Here is a 20,464-nt window from a genome sequence, read left to right on the forward strand (position 1 = left end):
ATGTTCTGTGTGTGTGTGTGTTTCACAGAGTTGATGGTTTGGATTAACCCTTTAATTGCCGTATCCCTTAAAACCAAACTGCCAGAGGGTTACTGTGATGCTTGTGCTCGCTGGGCACCGTTTTATCGATGCCACCGGGGTGGTGTATGCTGACGGCTTGGGCCCGTCATCGCTGCTCGCAGCTATATTTATTTTTTATTTTTTTTTTTATTATTTTTTATTTCGACTATCCGGGTACTTTTGGGGGCCTTAACGTGCCCGAAAACTCTTGAAAATTGGCACACACATTGGAACCTGCGGCCATTAGGACGCCGCTGAGGCTGGGACCCGGGCGTGGCACAGGGGCTCTACGGCGCCCCCTGCAAAATTGTCAGAAAGCTTGATGTATAGCTCACACATACTTGCACGTATTCATATGAAACTCGGTACACATATAGAACTCATTGAGCTGAACAACTTTCACGCTGCATGTTTTAGGCTCCGCCCAACAGGAAGTCGGCTATTCAGGGCTGTTTAAAAAGCGCATGCTCTGGAATTTGATATACTCCTCTGAGGATTTCCATACGATTGCCACCAAACTCGGTGAACATGATCTCAAGACATTGGGGACGCTAAATTGCGAAGATATTTTTGATATGTCGAACGGTTTGCCCGTGGCGAGGCGATGAAGTTATGGCGAAAAATGAGACCCAGGAAATGCCTAATAACGTCCACATACATTGTATGATGTAGATCAAACTTCAGTGATTTGTTCGTTGTATGATGCCGATCGGATAGATGTGACTTTTATGACTGAAAGTTATAGCGCCACCAACTGGCTGCAGGAAGTGTGTCGTTTTCAAAATGCTTTGAATTCAGCATCTTATTTTTACTCGATTTGCTTCAAACTTCATCAGAATAATGTCAAAACACGGCCGATGTAAAACTGTGAAGGGAATATTGATATCTAAAATTATGTTACCATGGCAACGTGTCAAAGTTGAAAATTCGTTTCTGGTGATTTTGAGGCAGATAACATGTTTAGAATGTCATGAAACTCAACACACATATCAGTATTAATGATAGTTAGACACTGGAAAAAGCTCATAAACGGGCGTGGAAGAGGCACTCTATAGCGCCACCTTTTGTCAAAAATGGGGGGGTTAGTTTTAGCTACAGACACCAAACTCGGTACATAAATTGTTCTTATTAATCCGGACAACTTTCTAATTTACAGTCATTAGCTACGACCAACAGGAAGTCGGCTATATTTATTTTAATGTGGGTTTTTTTTTAAAACGGGCTGTAAACAAATTAATACTCCTCCAAGCAGAAACACTGAAATCACACCAAACATTTTTTATCATGATGCCAAAATACTGAAGATGCTAAATTGCGGATGGATTTAGGATATCTTGAACGATGATTTAATGGCAATTTATTAAAGTTACAGTAAAAAAGAGAAAACTTTTTTTTTTTTATCTTTTAAGAGCAGCTTCCAAACACTTCATAAAAAATTACATACACAGAACAATACAGTCTGAGAATATGTGATTAATTTCATGAATTTACAATACACTATGCAGAGGAGAAAATTAAAAAACTATCAGAGCTGCTTCTGAGTGAGAGCTCCCTGTCACTGCTTCTGAGTGAGAGCTCCCTGTCACTGCAGCTGAGTGAGGGGTGGGGGTGGGGTGTGAGTGACTGTGTGAGTGACTGTGTGGATTGAGGAGCTGGGTGAGAGAGAGAAAGAGAGAGAGGGTCTGTTTTTTAAAATCTTTAAAAAATGCTTATAAATCATTAAAGATTTTGATAACACTTTATAATAAGGTCTCATTTCTTAACATTAGGAAATGCATTAATTAACGTGAACTAACAATGAAAAATATATTTTTACAGCATGTTAATTCTTCCATGATAGTATGAACTAACAAAGAACAATTTTTTTTAAAGCATTTATTAATCTTTTTAATGTTAGAAAAATAGTCATGTTCAAAAGATAAACTTTAAAATTTAATAATATATTAATACATTTTGGAATTAATATTGATCAACATTAAATGGTATATAATTATTAATGTTTATATAGATATATATATAATGATAGCTACAGACACCAAACTCGGTACATAAATTGTTCTTATTAATCCGGACAACTTTCTAATTTACAGACATTAGCTACGACCAACAGGAAGTCGGCTATATTTATTTTAATGTGGGTTTTTTTTTTAAACAGGCTGTAAACAAATTCATACTCCTTCAAGCAGAAACACAGAAATCACACCAAACATTTTTTCTCATGATGCCAAAATACTGAAGATGCTAAATTGTGGACGGATTTAGGATATCTTGAACGGTGTTTTAATGGCAATTTATTAAAGTTACAGAAAAAAGAGAAAACTTTTTTTTTTTATCTTTTAAGAGCAGCTTCCAAACACTTCATAAAAAATTACATACACAGAACAATCACAGAATTTAAAGTTTTATATGTTGTTCTGTGTGTGTGTGTGTGTGTTTCACAGAGTTGATGGTTTGGATTAACCCTTTAATTGCCGTATCCCTTAAAACCAAACTGCCAGAGGGTTACTGTAATGCGTGTGCTCGCTGGGCACCGTTTTATCGATGCCACCGGGGTGGCGTATGCTGACGGCTTGGGCCCGTCATCGCTGCTTGCAGCTATATTTATTATTATTTTTTTTTTTTTTTTTTTTTTTTTTTTTTTTTATTTCAATCATCCGGGCACTTTTGGGGGCCTTAACGTGCCCGAAAACTCTCGAAAATTGGCACGCACGTTGGAACCTGCGGCCATTAGGACGCCGCTGAGGCTGGGACCCGGGCGTGGCACAGGGGCTCTACGGCGCCCCCTGGAAAATTGTCAGAAAGCTTGATGTATAGCTCACACATACTTGCACGTATTCATATGAAACTCGGTACACATATAGAACTCATTGAGCCGAACAACTTCCGCGCAGCATGTCATAGGCTCCGCCCAACAGGAAGTCGGCTATTCAGGGCTGTTTAAAAAGCGCATGCTCTGGAATTTGATATACTCCTCTGAGGATTTCCATACGATTGCCACCAAACTAGGTGAACATGATCTCAAGACATTGGGGACGCTAAATTGCGAAGATATTTTTGATATGTCGAACGGTTTGCCCGTGGCGAGGCGATGAAGTTATGGCGAAAAATGAGACCCAGGAAATGCCTAATAACGTCCACATACATTGTATGATGTATATCAAACTTCAGTGATTTGTTCGTTGTATGATGCCGATCGGATAGATGTGACTATTATGACTGAAAGTTATAGCGCCACCAACTGGCTGCAGGAAGTGTGTCGTTTTCAAAATGCTTTGAATTCAGCATCTTCTTTTACCTCGATTTGCTTCAAACTTCACCAGAATAATGTCAAAACACGGCCGATGTAAAACTGTGAAGGGAATATTGATATCTAAAATTATGTTGCCATGGCAACGTGTCAAAGTTGAAAATTCGTTTCTGGTGATTTTGAGGCAGATAACATGTTTAGAATGTCATGAAACTCAACACACATATCAGTATTAATGATAGTTAGACACTGGAAAAAGCTCATAAACGGGCGTGGAAGAGACACTCTATAGCGCCACCTTTTGTCAAAAATGAGGGGGTTAGTTTTAGCTACAGACACCAAACTCGGTACATAAATTGTTCTTATTAATCCGGACAATTTTCTAATTTACAGTCATTAGCTACGACCAACAGGAAGTCGGCTATATTTATTTTAATGTGGGTTTTTTTTAAAAACGGGCTGTAAACAAATTAATACTCCTCCAAGCAGAAACACGGAAATCACACCAAACATTTTTTATCATGATGCCAAAATACTGAAGATGCTAAATTGCGGACGGATTTAGGATATCTTGAACGATGATTTAATGGCAATTTATTAAAGTTACAGTAAAAAAGATAATTTTTTTTTTTTTTTATCTTTTAAGAGCAGCTTCCAAACACTTCATAAAAAATTACATACACAGAACAATACAGTCTGAGGATATGTGATTAATTTCATGAATTTACAATACACTATGCTTAGGAGAAAATTTAAAAACTATCAGAGAGCTCTTAGACTGCTTCTGAGTGAGAGATCCCTGTCAGCCTGCAGCTGAGTGAGGGGTGGGGGTGGGGTGGGGTGTGAGTGACTGTGTGAGTGACTGTGTGGATTGAGGAGCTGGGTGAGAGAGAGAAAGAGAGAGAGGGTCTGTTTTTTAAAATCTTTAAAAAATGCTTATAAATCATTAAATAAGGTCTCAATTCTTAACATTAGGAAATGCATTAATTAACGTGAACTAACAATGAAAAATATATTTTTACATCATGTTAATTCTTCCATGATAGTATGAACTAACAAAGAACAATTTTTTTAAAGCATTTATTAATCTTTTTAATGTTAGAAAAATAGTCATGTTCAAAAGATAAACTTTCAAATGTAATAATATATTAACACATTTTGGAATTAATATTGATCAACATTAAATGGTATATAATTATTAATGTTTATATATATATAATGATAGCTACAGACACCAAACTCGGTACATAAATTGTTCTTATTAATCCGGACAACTTTCTAATTTACAGTCATTAGCTACGACCAACAGGAAGTCGGCTATATTTATTTTAATGTGGGTTTTTTTTTTAAACGGGCTGTAAACAAATTCATACTCCTCCAAACAGAAACACGGAAATCACACCAAACATTTTTTCTCATGATGCCAAAATACTGATGATGCTAAATTGCGGACGGATTTAGGATATCTTGAACGATGATTTAATGGAAATTTATTAAAGTTACAGTAAACAAGAAAAAACATTTTTTTTTTATCTTTTAAGAGCAGCTTCCAAACACTTCATAAAAAATTACATACACAGAACAATACAGTCTGAGGTTATGGGATTAATTTCATGAATTTACAATACACTATGCGGAGGAGAAAATTTAAAAACTATCAGAGCTGCTTTTGAGTGAGAGCTCCCTGCCAGCCTGCCTCTGAGTGAGAGCTCCCTGTCACTGCTGCTGAGTGAGGGGTGGGGGTGGGCTGTGAGTGACTGTGTGAGTGACTGTGTGGATTGAGTGTGGATTGAGGCAGTGGGTGAGAGAGAGAAAGAGAGAGAGGGTCTGTTTTTTAAAATCTTAAAAAAATGCTTATAAATCATTAAAGATTTTGATAACACTTTATAATAAGGTCTCATTTCTTAACATTAGGAAATGCATTAATTAACGTGAACTAACAATGAAAAATATATTTTTACAGCATGTTAATTCTTCCATGATAGTATGAAATAACAAAGAGCAATTTTTTTTAAAGCATTTATTAATCTTTTTAATGTTAGAAAAATAGTCATGTTCAAAAGATAAACTTTAAAATTTAATAATATATTAACACATTTTGGAATTAATATTGATCAACATTAAATGGTATATATTTATTAATTTGTATATATATATATATATATATATGATAGCTACAGACACCAAACTCGGTATATAAATTGTTCTTATTAATCCGGACAACTTTCTAATTTACAGTCATTAGCTACGACCAACAGGAAGTCGGCTATATTTATTTTAATGTGTGTTTTTTTTTTTTAAACGGGCTGTAAACAAATTCATACTCCTCCAATCAGAAACACGGAAATCACACCAAACATTTTTTGTCATGATGCCAAAATACTGATGATGCTAAATTGCGGACGGATTTAGGATATCTTGAACGATGATTTAATGGCAATTTATTAAAGTTACAGTAAAAAAGAACACTTTTTTTTTTTATCTTTTAAGAGCAGCTTCCAAACACTTCATAAAAAAGTACATACACAGAACAAGACAGTCTGAGGATATGTGATTATTTCATGAATTTACAATACACTATGGCGAAAAGAAAATTTTCAAACTTATCAGAGTTCTCCTGTCTCTGTGCTTCTAATGTGTGCGGTGGGTGACTGGGTGGGTGACTGACTGTGTGAGTTTAGTGAGTGTGGAGGGGGAGGGGGAGAGAAAGAGAGAGAGAGAGAGGGTCTGTTTAAACTTCTCAATAAAATCCTTAAAAAATGCTTATAAAGCATTAAAGGTTTTGATAACACTTTATAATAAGGTCTCATTTCTTAACATTAGGAAATGCATTAATTAACGTGAACTAACAATGAAAAATATATTTTTACAGCATGTTAATTCTTCCAGGATAGTATGAACTAACAAAGAACAATTTTTTTTTAAAGCATTTATTAATCTTTTTAATGTTAGAAAAATAGTCATGTTCAAAAGATAAACTTTAAAATTTAATAATATATTAACACATTTTGGAATTAATATTGAACAACATTAAATGGTATATAATTATTAATGTTTATATATATATATATATAATGATAGCTACAGACACCAAACTCGGTACATAAATTGTTCTTATTAATCCGGACAACTTTCTAATTTACAGTCATTAGCTACGACCAACAGGAAGTCGGCTATATTTATTTTAATGTGGGTTTTTTTTAAACAGGCTGTAAACAAATTCATACTCCTTCAAGCAGAAACACAGAAATCACACCAAACATTTTTTCTCATGATGCCAAAATACTGAAGATGCTAAATTGTGGACGGATTTAGGATATCTTGAACGATGATTTAATGGCAATTTATTAAAGTTACAGAAAAAAGAGAACTTTTTTTTTTTTATCTTTTAAGAGCAGCTTCCAAACACTTCATAAAAAAGTACATACACAGAACAATACAGTCTGAGGATATGTGATTAATTTCATGAATTTACAATACACTATGGAGAGGAGAAAATTTAAAACTTATCAGAGTTCTCCTGTCACTGCTTCTAATGTGTGCGGTGGGTGACTGGGTGAGTGACTGACTGTGTGAGTTCAGTGAGTGTGGAGGGGGAGAGAGAGAGAGAGAGAGGGTCTGTTTAAACTTCTCAATAAAATCCTTAAAAAATGCTTATAAAGCATTAAAGGTTTTGATAACACTTTATAATTAAGTCTCATTTGTTAACAGTAGGGAATGCATTAATTAACATGAACTAACAATGAAAAATATATATTTTACAGCATGTTAATTCTTCATTGATAGTATGAACTTACAACGAACTAACAATGAACAAAATATTTTTAATATTAGAAAAATAGTCATGTTCAAAAGATAAAACTTTAAAATGTAATAATATATTAACACATTTTGGAATTGATTTTGATCAACATTAAATGGTATATATTTATTAATGATGTAAATTAACAACAGTTAAATAATGTTGTTTTTTAACATTGGTTAATTCACAAATAACATTAAATATTAACAATATATTTTTTACTTTATTCATTTGTGTTAGAAAAAAATATTCATGTTAGTTAATGGAAAAATAAATCATTAAAACCTTTGGTAACTATAATAATTTCTCATTTGTTAGCATTAGTAAATGCATTAACTAACATCAACTACCAATGAAAAATATATTTTCACAGAATTTAAAGTTTTATATGTTGTTCTGTGTGTGTGTGTGTTTCACAGAGTTGATGGTTTGGATTAACCCTTTAATTGCCGTATCCCTTAAAACCAAACTGCCAGAGGGTTACTGTAATGCTTGTGCTCGCTGGGCACCGTTTTATCGATGCCACCGGGGTGGCGTATGCTGACGGCTTGGGCCCGTCATCGCTGCTCGCAGCTATATTTTACTTTATATTTAGTTTTCTTTTATAATGTTTGTTTTTTACACAAAGTAAAAGTAAAACATAACAAAACAACTATAATTAACATTATACATTCCATAAATCGGCTCATTTTTTCTGAATGCAAAATAAGTACATACATTAAAAAAAGTACATAAATACACAGCTGCCTTTGAATGGCCTTCAATGGACAAAGCAGAATGGTGTAGTTACATACCAGAGACTGCTAAACAGCCGAAATCTGTCTGCTTGTACATTCATTGAAATTTGGCAGTTTACTGCAGTTTCTGGCTTTGAATTCTTATCATAATGTATACATTTTCTAGGTTTAAATAGTCTTCTCTTCATTACTGTTCCTCTATAGAGACTGATTGAGGAAGAGAACATGCTCGCTCCATCCCTGCAGCAGTTCTCCTTACGTGTGGAGATGCTTCCCTCATACATACCTGTTCGAGTAGCTGAAAAAATCCTCTTTGTTGGAGAGTCGGTGCAAATGTTTGAAAATCACAACCAGAGCCCATCCCGAGCTGGTGAGTGGAAGAGAGTTGTTCAGGTGTGTTGTGATGTTTTCATTTTGTAACGCTGCCCTCATGTGGTTGCTCAGGGTCTATACTGAAGCACCAGGAGGACATGTTTGCAGCAGAGCTCCACAGACTCAAACAGCAGCCTCTCTTTAGTCTGGTGGACTTTGAGAATCTTGTGGATGGCATTCGGAGCACCGTTGCTGAGGTTTGTCCTGTAACTCAGTTGGTATTCAAAGGTGAATCCATCAAACATCTCTGGGTCATATTTGAAAAGATGAATGAAGTTTATTTTTAAGCCATTAAGAGTTTTGACAATGTAACATTATTTTCATGAATAAGATCCCCCATCGCATCCCCTATTCACATATTACTGTAATGTGAAAAAAAGGGGAAAAAACACTTTACAATAAGGTCCCTTTAGTTATCATTAGTATTTATTTATTTACAGTATTTATGAATCTTTGTTAACATTAGTTTGTAAAAAATACAACTTTTCACTGTTAGGTGTTGTTAGCCCAGATTCATTGAACAATATTAATAGATAAAACATTTGATTTGAATAATGTATTAAAGGGATAGTTCACCCAAAAACCTAACCCTAAAGGTCCTTGCACACTGAGTCCGAAATTTTCGTATTCATCCTTTCCTATCAAAATGCTTGCTACGGATGCAAAAACACAGAAAATCCAACTTGGTCTGATTTATTTAAATGTATTTATTTTTTATGATGGATGAAAGTTTCGGAGGCAGTGTGTAAACGTGATTGACACAACGTGAGGTCGTGTTTATTTTTCAACGTGTGAAAATTTCAGACTCCGTGTGCAATGGGCTTAACCCTCTACTTCCAAACCTGTACGAGTTTCTTTCCTCTGTTGAACACAAACAAAGATATTTTGAAGAATGTTGGTAACCAAACAGTTCAAGGTAGCCATTGACCTCCATAGTATTTCTTCCATACTTAATAATTGATTTAATTAACATGAACAAATATTAATATGTATGCTTTAATGTAAACAAATGGAACCTTATTGAAAAGTGTTACCAAAAATAGTTTAAAATTGAAATTGTTTTAAAATATTGTGTTGTATTATACTGGTAATGAGAATCTAAAAGATAAGATCAATGGCAGTTATGGAAAATGTGGAAATGTCAGGAACAAATAGAATTGTTTTCACAACTGGAAAGCCCATGGACATTTATAAAGTTTAAAAAAAAGATCAAGGAAAAAATGTAAAGGAATTTTTATGGAAATGTAAAAACGTTTTTTCAAGCTAAAATATGAGCATGTTTTCATGAGATTCACCCACACTTACAGCACAACCGGAAGTCTAGATGCAATGCTGTTTGTGTCTTTTTTTCCTGCAGCACTTATGGACTTTGATGGTTGAAGAATCTGATCTTTTGGGGCAGCTGAAGGTAAATAAAGAGCAGTTTGTTGATGACATGCTTTTGCTGGTGCACTTTTGCTTTCACAATGAATGTTTTGTTGTTGGTTTAGATCATAAAGGACTTCTACTTGTTGGGGCGAGGTGAACTGTACCAGGTCTTCATTGACCTTGCTCAACATATGCTGAAAACCCCACCATCTGCCGTTACTGAACACGGTATTAAGAGACTTTTCTTATAAACCAGAAGATCACCCTCTTCAAATTCTTCTTTCCTCTTCATTATTTGTCTGAATTTGCTCCATTTGTTTCAGATGTCAATGTGGCATTTCAGCAAGCAGCTCATAAAGTGCTGCTAGACGATGACAATCTTTTGCCCCTCCTGCATCTCACCATAGACTACCAAGGGAAAGAAAGCAAAGGTGTTGCATGCTGAATAGCATTTTTATCCAACCATTTTATCCTTTCCACATATTAAATACTTCACAGGATTGGATTATTATGCTTGCAGATGCTTCTGGGACTCGAGAGGGTACCACTCCACCACAGGAGACTTCTCCTCGTGAGGCTCCTCCTACTGGCTGGGCAGCGCTGGGATTGGCTTACAAGGTTCAATGGCCCTTGCATATTCTTTTCACTCCTGCTGTGTTGGAGAAGTAGGTCGTTGTTTTATATTAGCAATTTAACAAACAGTATGAACACCAGCACAGCAGCTTATATGAAGTGACCCCTTTCTTGATTTAGGTATAACGTAGTGTTCCGTTACCTGCTGAGTGTGCGTCGAGTCCAGTCTGAGCTGCAGCATTGCTGGGCCTTGCAGATGCAGCGCAAACATCTCAAATCAAACCAGACGGATGCTGTTAAATGGAGACTCCGCAACCACATGGCCTTCCTAGTGGACAACCTTCAGTATTACCTTCAGGTTACAACTTGAATCATCTATTTGGCTGCCTCTCAATTCGCATACTACACACACTGACTATATTTTAGGTGTTTTCTCTATTGCTCTTCAGGTGGATGTTCTGGAGTCCCAGTTTTCGCAGCTTTTACAACAGATCAACGCCACACGAGACTTTGAGAGCATTCGATTGGCCCATGACCATTTCCTCAGCAATCTACTTGCACAGTCTTTCATTCTGCTCAAGCCTGTGAGTGTCCATAACAAATCTCTCTTTATGTCAGTAACCCAGGCTATGTTCAGCTTTTGGTTTAATCTTGTTTCTTTCTCAGGTGTTTCACTGTTTGAATGAGATTCTGGACCTCTGTCACAACTTTTGTTCCCTGGTCAGTCAGAATCTCGGGCCTCTGGATGAAAGAGGAGCAGCCCAGCTGGATATTCTTGTGAAGGTAGCTTTGCTTCCAAATGCAAGATTGTATTTATGGAAGCCCATTTCTGCCTCATGAGGGGAGGGGGAATCATGTTTTGATAAATCAAAATTCGCACTCAAGTTATGAGAATCAGAATGAGCTTTATTGGCCAAGTATGTTTACTCATACGAGGAATTTGTTTTAGTGACCAAAGCTCCACAGTGCAACAGAAAGACAGCAACAGGACAGGACACAGATAATAAAGAATAGTACAAATAGGCAATGTACAAAACAGCAAAAACACAATATATATAATATAGACAATTATGTGTGTACAGGTCTGATATGTGCAAATTTTAAATGAAAAAAATAGATAAAGTAAGCAAGTGTGGTGAATAAATAATAGTTGTGTGTTCCGCGTTTTATTGTCAAGTGTTCATTAGATGGATTGCCTGAGGGAAGAAACTGTTCCTGTGTCTGGTCGTTCTGGTGCTCAGAGCTCTGTAGCGTCGACCAGACGGTAACAGTCCAAAGAGAGAGTGTGCTGGATGTGAGGGGGTCAGAGTGATTTTGCCTGACCTTTTGCTCACTCTGGATAAGTACAGTTCTTGGAGAGTGGAGAGGGTTGTACCAATGATTCGCTCAGCAGTCCGGACTACTCTCCGTAGTCTTCTGAGGTCAGATTTGGTAGCTGAGCTGAACCAGACAGTTATTGAGGTGCAGAGGATGGATTCAATGATAGCGGAGTAGAACTGTTTCAGCAGCTCATGTGGTAGGTTGAACTTCCTCAGCTGGCGAAGGAAGTACAATCTCTGCTGGGCTTTTTTCACAATAGAGTCAATGTGAATGTCCCACTTCAGGTCCTGAGAGATGGTGGTGCCCAGGAATCTGAATGACTCTAGTATTGTTACAGTGCTGTTCATGATGGTGAGTGGGGGGAGTGCAGGGGGGTTTCTCCTGAAGTCCATGATCATCTCCACAGTTTTGAGCGTGTTGAGCTCCAGGTTTTTAAGACCGCACCAGACAGCCAGCTCCTTAACCTCCTGTCTGTAAGTAGACTCGTCACCGTCCTGGATGAGGCCGATCAGTGTGGTGTCGTCTGCGAACTTCAGGAGCTTGACAGAGGGGTCTTTAGATGTGCAGTCGTTGGTGTAGAGGGAGAAGAGCAGTGGGGGGAGAACACAGCCCTGAGGAGCTCCAGTGCTGATGGTGCAGGTGCTGGATGTGGATTTACCCAGCTTTACTAACTGCTGCCTGTATGTCAGGAAGCTGGTGATCCACTTACGGAGAGCTGGGTTAGTTTATTCTGAAGGGTGTCCGTGATGATGTTTTTAAAAGCGGAGCTGAAGTCCACAAACAGGATCCCCACATAAGTCCCTGGTCTGTCCAGATGCTGCAAGATGTCCCATATTGACAGCATCATCCACAGACCTGTTTGCTCTGTAGGCAAACTGCAGGGGGTCCAGTAAGGGTCCAGTGATGTCCTTCAGATAAGCCAAAACCAGTCTTTCAAAGGATTTCATGGCCACAGATGTTAGAGCCACAGGTCTGTAGTCATTAAGTCCAGTAATTTTACGTTTCTTTGGGACGGGGATGATGGTGGAGTGTTTGAAGCATGAGGGGACTTCACACAGCTCCAGTGATCTGTTGAAGATCTGTGTGAAGATGGGGGTCAGCTGATCAGCACAGGTTTTTAGGCAGGCTAGTGACACACCGTCTGGGCCTGCATGGTGCTTTCCTTCTTTTGCTCTTTCTGAAGACCTGGCACATGTCATCTTCACTGATTTGAATTGTAGGTGTGGGGGAGAGGAGGGTTGCTGGAGGTGTTAATGGTTGTTTGGAGAGGTGTTCAGGGTGGGTGTGGGGTAGGGCTGGGCGATATGGCCTAAGAAAAAATCCGATTTACGATTTAAATTGCCCCCCCCCCCCCCCCCGCCAACGACAAAGAAATTGTTCAAAACAAGTTTTAACTTCATTTTGTTTTGATTTTCCCTTCTGGGATTTAATCTGGAATTCCCCCTTGGGGTTAAAGTGCAATCAGAAACAACAAGCCAAAAAGACATTTTAACAGTAATCAGTTTTTCCACATGGTGGCAACACTGTTCCGGGCCATTGTTTCACAGTTGAAAACGAAACTAAAGAGATGGATATCAAAATAGCTGAGACTGCAACAACAGATGCTCATAAGCGCTTGTGAGCGAGAGGGTATGAGAGAGCTCAGCTTTGGCTTAAAAGAGTTAAAAAAATATTTGTTATCAGTCATGACTTAACAGGGAAAATAGAGCAGACACTGAACATGGTTGAAGCTTTCTAGAGCGCGTGCGATGGCCGTTCACGTACAACTTCAAATGGAATATACTTTGAAAGGCTGCGCGTTCGCGTACAAAAACGAAGTAACGTTAGGCCTTTAACATCATTGTGGATGTTAAAAAGAAAACCGATTTTCATTCAAACAAATCGACGTAAACTACACATTCCAGTTAATCGATAAAATCGATTTATTGCCCAGCCCTAGTGTGGGGTGTTTTTTCAAACCTGCAGTAGAACTCATTCAGATCGTCTGCCAGTTGTTGATTCTCCAAAGTGCTGGGGGATGGTATCTTGTAACTGGTGATATCCTTCATACCTTTCCACACTGAAGCAGAATCACTGGAAGAGAATTTGTTCCTTAGCTTGTCAGAATAATTCCTCTTTGCCACTCTGATCTCCTTTTGCAGTGTGTATCTTCTTTGGCCTGACGGACCTGTCTGAGTTTTGCAGTGAATCATGGTTTGTCATTGTTGTAGATTAAATGAGTCCTGGAAGAAATGCACATATCCTCACAGAAACTGATATAAGATGATAGTCTCTGTGAGCTCGTCCAGACCGTTGGCAGCATTTTCAAAAACAGTCCAATCAGTGAGAGAGAAACAGGCTTGTAGATTCCGCTGTTTCATTAGTCCATCTTTTAACAGTTCTTAATACAGGTTTAACAGATTTAAGTTTCTGCCTGTAGGTCGGAATAAGATGTCCTAAAGCTGCCCGTGGACAGATTGATATGCGTCCTTTATCGCTGTGTAACAGTGGTCCAATATATCACTCTCTGGTGGGACATGTGATGTGCTGTCTGTGTTTTGGCAGTTCGCGGGAGAGATTTGCTTTATTAAAGTCCCCTAGAATGATTAAAACAGAGTCCGGGTGTTGTTGTTCTGTGTCTGTGATCTGATCAGTGAGTTTCTGTAAAGCTGAGCTCACATGCACTTGCGGTGAAATGTAGACACGAGAATGAATGAGCAGAACTCCCGCGGCGAGTAGGATGGCTTATGATTAAGACATAAAATTGAGAGAGTAATAATCATGAAAAAACTTTAAATTATGAGTTCATTATGAAAGTAAAAACTGAGCAACTAAGTGAAAAGTCATATTTATGCTATAAAAAGCCAAAATTATGAGAAGTCAGTTATGACTTTTGAAATTAGGAGATATGAAGTTAAAAAGTCTAAATTATGACAAGTTGACATTGAGATATGTCTGTCAATCATGGCAGTTGGAAGTAAGATACTAAAATCGTAAATTATGCCATTAAATCATAATTACATATTTTGATATGAAATGGGCTTCCATAAATACAATCTTGGATTTGGAATAATTTTAAAATCAAAACTTTGTCATAATACAAAATTATAAGGTGTCAAGCAAGAAGGTCAGCTTTTTAATCTGTTTCAACCTTTTTATCTCATGATGTTTTTTGTTTTTTTTGTGTGATTTACTTCTCAGGGTTTTAGTCGTCAGTCATTCCTGCTCTTCAAAATTCTTTCCAGTGTGCGTAACCACCAGATAAACTCTGACTTGGCACAGCTACTGTTACGACTCGACTACAACAAATACTACACCCAGGCAGGAGGCACGCTAGGAATGTAGGCATGAGTAATGCTGTGTATTATTGAGCTGATTCATGTAAAAATGTAACTCATGTTGTTTGTTATCCTAGTTTTGGGCTTTAATGCAGCGCCTGAAGATCTGAGGCAAAAGTCACACAATGGTGCATTTCAACTTATTGAAGCATGCCTAATACAATAAGTGTGTTGGTTTGTATTTTTAAATTATTGTAAGATGGGACTCGCGTCGTCACAATTTGTGTCCTGCTTTTTCTGCACTCTCATCTCTTAAAGTAAATCTATTCCTTGAACGTGAACACTTAAAATTTGTAAATACCATTATGAAATAAAGACAAGTGAAACAATCACAATTTTTTATTTATTTAATAAAAACTATGTACAGTAAAATGCATGCACTAAAACACAGGACGTTTAAAATACACGCGAGAAGACACCAGAGGAATGATGGTTTATGTGGAAGGGTTGTGACAGAATTCAGAGTTGCTGTCATAGCTGAGGCACTTTCCACAGATCAAGCTCTGAATCAGCCACTCGAGAGAGACAACAGGCATGTCTGGGGCCACACGTTTCAGTTCCTCAGATGGACATGCAGATGATGTTACTGCCAGGTCAAACTTCGCGTTTGGAATGTCTGTCAAAACCACAATAAAAAACAATCACATTCCACATGGTTTTCAAATCACTTTGTCACCAGTTATTTGTGCTAGCTCTATATGTTTTTCCATTGAACTAAGTGTACTACTACCCACCAGAAAGGTCTTCATTTTCTTTACGGTGATGAACTTTTGCTGCACCACCCATGGAAAGCAAAGAGGTCCATAAATCCACACGATCTTCAGCTATGAGCACCACCTTCAGATCTTTGAAAGGGTTACAGCGAGGATGCCTTAGGAGAGGAAATATATAAGTATTCAAAAAAAGAGAACTCAAGCTTCCAGGACTGTTCAGACAGGCAGTAAAAAATGTTTTGTTGTTGTATTCAACTCAAACTTGTTCTGTTGTTTGTAGTCTGAATAACAATCCAAATCACAAATTCCATATGTAATAATAATAATGCAGTTTTTGTAACTGCCTTCTCACGCTCAAAGTTTTAAAGTACAATATAAAAGTAAATACAAGTACTAATATTAATATCAGCATAAGATTAATATGAATTTTTAATAATTTCTTAAAACAGTAGGGGAATTTCTGATTTAAGTTTTTAAATCTACAGGAAGGTGGTTTGTAATTGAATCAAATCAGATTTTTGGAAATGTGATTGATCTGAACAGTCCAATGGCAGTAGTGTCTACAGCAATGTATGAATTCACTTATGTACGATCAAGTAACACTCAATTTTTATATAATGTTGACAGCAGTTCAAAAACTTATAAAACACAGTGCAAGCTTGATTCGGTTCTAAAAAGGTTCAGTTTTCAGTACTATCTTTCCACTATCACAGTTACTCTCTGAAGTCTCCTGGCATCATGCAGAGGCTGAACTCATTAATACAGCAACTAGCGTAGATACACCGGATGTTTACTACATACAAATGGATTGCTTACTGACAGTTAGTTGTAAAGACTGGATCTGAATTTTTTTTCTCTTTTAATATTAGATGAGAAAATTAATCATGTCAAAACAAGAGAATCTCTTACCACTCCACAATGTGTCCCTCTGGCCCCAGACCGGCAGGAAGTAGGTAGTTCCTGTAGTTGAGCAGCTTCTTCTCCTGGCAGCAATCCCTCACCCACATCTGAGACACGCAGGGAACTCCACCTGCCACACACAGCAGGTACTTCCTGGTCCGACAGTGCTGGTCGGCGATCAGCAAGCTCTGATAGGCTGCTTTACACTGATGATGCAGAAAACCCACATAAAACATGCGCACACAGCAAAAAGTATGCTGTGCAACTCTTGCAGTACAGAAGGGAGTCGTGCAGAATATAAGCTCACCTGTTCTTCATTAAAGTCAAGCAGGATCATTCCTCCTCCTGCCTCTAGCTGTCTTTCTGTATAGTGTTTGTTGTATGGCGCTCTCTGAACATACTCTGAAAAATAGCGTTTTAGAAGTCACATACAAACATTGCACACTTCCTCCAAGTCTTATGCTTTCCAAGGGTGCAATTATTTATACTTTTTAGTAAAAAAAAATTACTACAATTTGAAATAACTGTCCTGTATTTTAATTTAATTTAAATTTAATTTAATTTAAAATGTAATTTATTCCTGTGATGCAAAGCTGATTTTTTAGCAGCAATTATTCCAGTCTTCAGTGACATGATTCTTTAGAATCATGCTCAAGAAAGATTTCTTATTATGAATGTTAAAAACAGTTGCTTAATATTTTTGTGAAAACGTTTTTCAGGTCTCATTGAAGAATAGAAAATTCAAAAGAACAGTATTTATTTGAAATGTAAATCTTTTGCAACATTATAAATGTCTTTACTGTCACTTTTGATCTATTAAATGCATCCTTGCTAAATAAGAGTGTTATTAAATAACACCACAAATTTTTTCACATTCCACAAAACATAATAAACAGCAATTTAGCTGCTTTAAAATCATTGCTTCGTATGATGTAGTGTTTGTTTTGTTCTACCCCTCACCATCATCCTCATCACTGGGCTGGTGGTTGGACTCTCTGTCGTTTTCAGAGGATGCTGTGAGCATGAAGACAAACCCCATAAAGAGAGAGGAGTTTTCCGGCAGAGGTCCATGTGTTGCCACCAGGTCATTGGGGTCAGGGGGCAGGTCTGCTCCACTTCCAGACGTGTTGCAAGCAGCAATACGCTGTCCTGTTCAAATGAAACCAAAAGAAAATAAGCATGGCATAACTAAACACTATTTGGAATCAAAGACTGGTTGTGTCCCAAAGAGCCCATAAAGTATAATGAACTGTGAGGAATTAAACACAGGCACCACTCCCATCTACCCTGTAGAGTGCTCACCCACACAAAAGAAAAAGCATGTCATGCCACATACCAGTTGCTGTTTAGAGCTGGAGATCTGCACTGCATCAAAAGCAGTATTTATTCACACCTTCAGGTGGTATATCAGATGTTTTATATTGTAAAATCAGAGTTACATACAACAATGGAAACACTGGGGAGAAAGGCACTCATTCTGTTTATCGGTCATATGTCTTGAGTTCATTTTAAAATACACTTACAGATAAACGTAAAACAATTTCATAGCAGCTAAAATGTTGTTAAAAAATCAGAACAATAAAAAGACAAAATTAGTCAATAAAATCAGGCAAACGATAAAACATTCTTCTAAAATTGAGCAAATGCTTTGGTCCATATTGTTGAATTAATAAAGTCTGTCAGCAAGGGGCACCGTACCCACTCTGGCCCCTCCCCCCCTGCGTCCTCTCTTTGCAGGAGTCCTCTCATCCTCCGCACCACTGATGAGCTTTCGTTTCCCAGAAGGCCCTGGGTTTCTTGGGCTGTTGCTGGAGCTGCGTGTAGGGGTGCCTGCTCCACTGGAGTTTCCTCGGCGTCTCCGCTTTCCTTCTACCAGGTTATCTGAGGACAAAATAACACAGTGATGCAAACTGTGACAAAACTAGTGCCATTTCAACTTGTGTGACAAAGGCTAGTTAGCCTCTGCTGGTAGATTCTTTACACCATTAAATAAATATTTTATCCCAAAATTAAAATTCTGTCATTAATTACTCATGTTGTTCCAAACCCCTAAGACCTTCATCATCAGAACACAAATAAAGACATTTTTGATGAAATCCGAGAGCTGCGGTGAAACTGTGTTACTCATCAGTTGCTCGGTAACATTTTTATGAATTTTAAAAATAAAATAAAAAAGACAATAATAATAATTACAACAGCTCTATTAATACATTTATTATAACATTTCACACACAGTGTTTAACTTGGGATCTGTAATATTTTCTAATGTTTTAAAAGAATTCTCTTCTGCTCAGCAAAGCTGCATTTATTTGTACAGTAAAAAAAATACTGATTCAAGAAGGGGGTCTCAAACATGGCCAAAATTATTATTTTTACTATAATATTAAGTCTTTATTTTTGTTTTCTCTGCGCACAAAAAGTATTCTTCATAAAAGTATGGTTGAACCACTGATGTCACATGGACTTTTTTAACGATGTCCTTACTAACTCTCGGATTTCATAAAAAATATCTTAAAGTGCCACTATTATGGGTTATGAAAGGTTCATATTTTGGTTTTGGGAGTCCCCAACAACAGGTTGACATGCATGCAAGGTCAAAAACACTTTCATTGTCTTCTAATATGCAATTATTTGCTCAGCGACTCCCAAACGATTCGTTCAACGATTAATTTTTCCAAACCCCTCCTTTGCGAGACGCTAATCTGCGTTGATTGGTCTGATTGGTCGATATTTATTTCCATTTCATAATAAAATCAGCGTTTGTGAGGGCAGTGCTGCTTTGTTTACCGGGGAAACAGCTATTTTTACCGTGGCATCTAGTGGCAAAGAATAAATTTGTATTTTCATTCAGACCAACGCGAAAAGACCAGCAAGTGGGCGGGCAAAATGCTAATGTTTCATGTTGACATCAACATGAAATGGCTTGGGATTCGTTTTAAAAACGACTCGTTTCAATGATTCAGAAGAAGTTTTCATTCACTTAGAGCTGTGTTACACACTGCATGAAAGGTAATTTTCAAAAATCCATAATAGGGGCACTTTAGGCCCTGTTTACACTAGTGCGTATTCGTTTTAAAACACATAACGTTTGCTACGGTTACGCCTATCGTTTACACTACTCCGGCGTTTTCGAGGTTGAAAACGGAGACTTTTGAAAACGTTGCAGACCCCGTTTTAGTTTGAAAACTCTGGGGTTGCGTTTCTGTGTAAACGGACCAAAACGGACACTTCTGAAAACGATGGCATGGCTGCCCACATTCACACTGCGTATCCTTGTCGACCGTGTAAACAATAACATCATGCTCATTGTTGTACCCATAGATATGTATGGGTAGATTCCCCATTCGACCGCTCCAAGCAGACGCGTCCGCCATCGAAATAATAGGGAATCTACCTATACATATCTATGGTTGTACCTGCATAAATGGTCATGTGACATGCATTTCCGGTTGTGTAGTGTAGACGGAAATCGTTTTTGAAATGCAGCGGAACAAGGATCGTTTTCATTCGAAAACGCCGTTTTAAAACAAAAACGCACTAGTGTAAACAGGGCCTTTATTTGTGTTCTGAAGATAAACAAAGGTCTTACAGATTTGGAACGACATGAGGGTGAGTAATTAATGACAGAATTAAAATTTTTGGGTGAACTATCCCTTTAAATTAAAAACCAGAGGCCATTAATATTCTAATGAAATCCAAATTTGTGCAAGCATCATGTGAATTTTAAAGGGGTCCTATTATGCTCTTTTACAAAGTCCTGATTTTGTTTTGGGGATGTACTAAAACATGCTCTCATGCTTGGTGGTTCGAAAAAACGCATTATTTTTCACTTAATTTACACTATTACAATACCTTTCTCCCCAGCCTGGCACAAACTGCTGATTAGTTCCGGGTTTGTTGAAGGCCCACCTTCCGAAAACAAAATGTGTTGTGATTGGTTAGCTGTCCCAGTGTGTTGTGATTGGCGAACAGCTTAGACGGCATTTCAGTACTGCCCTGCCCCTTGCCAAAGCAGCAAGTTCCATCTGCTCCTGTATAGTTAAGGATGGCATCAA

The 20,464-nt window shown here is 37.6% G+C and overlaps 2 protein-coding genes across 8 annotated transcripts in view; one reads left to right on the plus strand and one right to left on the minus strand.

Moving 5' to 3' along the window:
• Positions 1-15,140, plus strand: part of LOC306870906 (gamma-tubulin complex component 4-like) — a 75,420-nt gene extending 60,280 nt beyond the window's left edge. The window contains exons 8-17 of the mRNA XM_079418483.1: positions 8,051-8,216; positions 8,291-8,415; positions 9,576-9,626; positions 9,709-9,814; positions 9,910-10,017; positions 10,107-10,251; positions 10,340-10,517; positions 10,609-10,743; positions 10,826-10,942; positions 14,660-15,140. Coding sequence (XP_079274609.1) covers positions 8,051-8,216; positions 8,291-8,415; positions 9,576-9,626; positions 9,709-9,814; positions 9,910-10,017; positions 10,107-10,251; positions 10,340-10,517; positions 10,609-10,743; positions 10,826-10,942; positions 14,660-14,803 — 1,275 coding nt within the window. The 3' untranslated portion in view covers positions 14,804-15,140. The remainder of the gene's footprint in view (positions 1-8,050; positions 8,217-8,290; positions 8,416-9,575; positions 9,627-9,708; positions 9,815-9,909; positions 10,018-10,106; positions 10,252-10,339; positions 10,518-10,608; positions 10,744-10,825; positions 10,943-14,659) is intronic.
• The window catches only part of LOC306870891 (TP53-binding protein 1-like), a gene marked incomplete at its 3' end in the record, with an annotated part of 30,964 nt that continues 25,620 nt past the window's right edge, over positions 15,121-20,464 (minus strand). For 3 of the 7 annotated variants that reach the window (XM_079418409.1, XM_079418407.1, XM_079418411.1), the window contains 7 exons: positions 20,262-20,318; positions 18,108-18,290; positions 17,370-17,558; positions 16,717-16,811; positions 16,419-16,615; positions 15,531-15,667; positions 15,231-15,412 (listed from right to left, as the gene is read on the minus strand). In XM_079418409.1, the coding sequence (XP_079274535.1) occupies positions 15,231-15,412; positions 15,531-15,667; positions 16,419-16,615; positions 16,717-16,811; positions 17,370-17,558; positions 18,108-18,290; positions 20,262-20,318 (1,040 nt within the window). Of the gene's footprint in view, positions 15,413-15,530; positions 15,668-16,418; positions 16,616-16,716; positions 16,812-17,369; positions 17,559-18,107; positions 18,291-20,261; positions 20,319-20,464 lie in introns of all 7 variants that reach the window. The other 4 variants (XM_079418410.1, XM_079418408.1, XM_079418413.1 and 1 more) reach the window with 2 other exon arrangements.

The sequence above is a fragment of the Barbus barbus genome (genome assembly GCF_936440315.1).
Source record: "Barbus barbus genome assembly, chromosome: 1".
In the NCBI taxonomy this organism is placed as follows: Eukaryota; Metazoa; Chordata; class Actinopteri; order Cypriniformes; family Cyprinidae; genus Barbus; species Barbus barbus.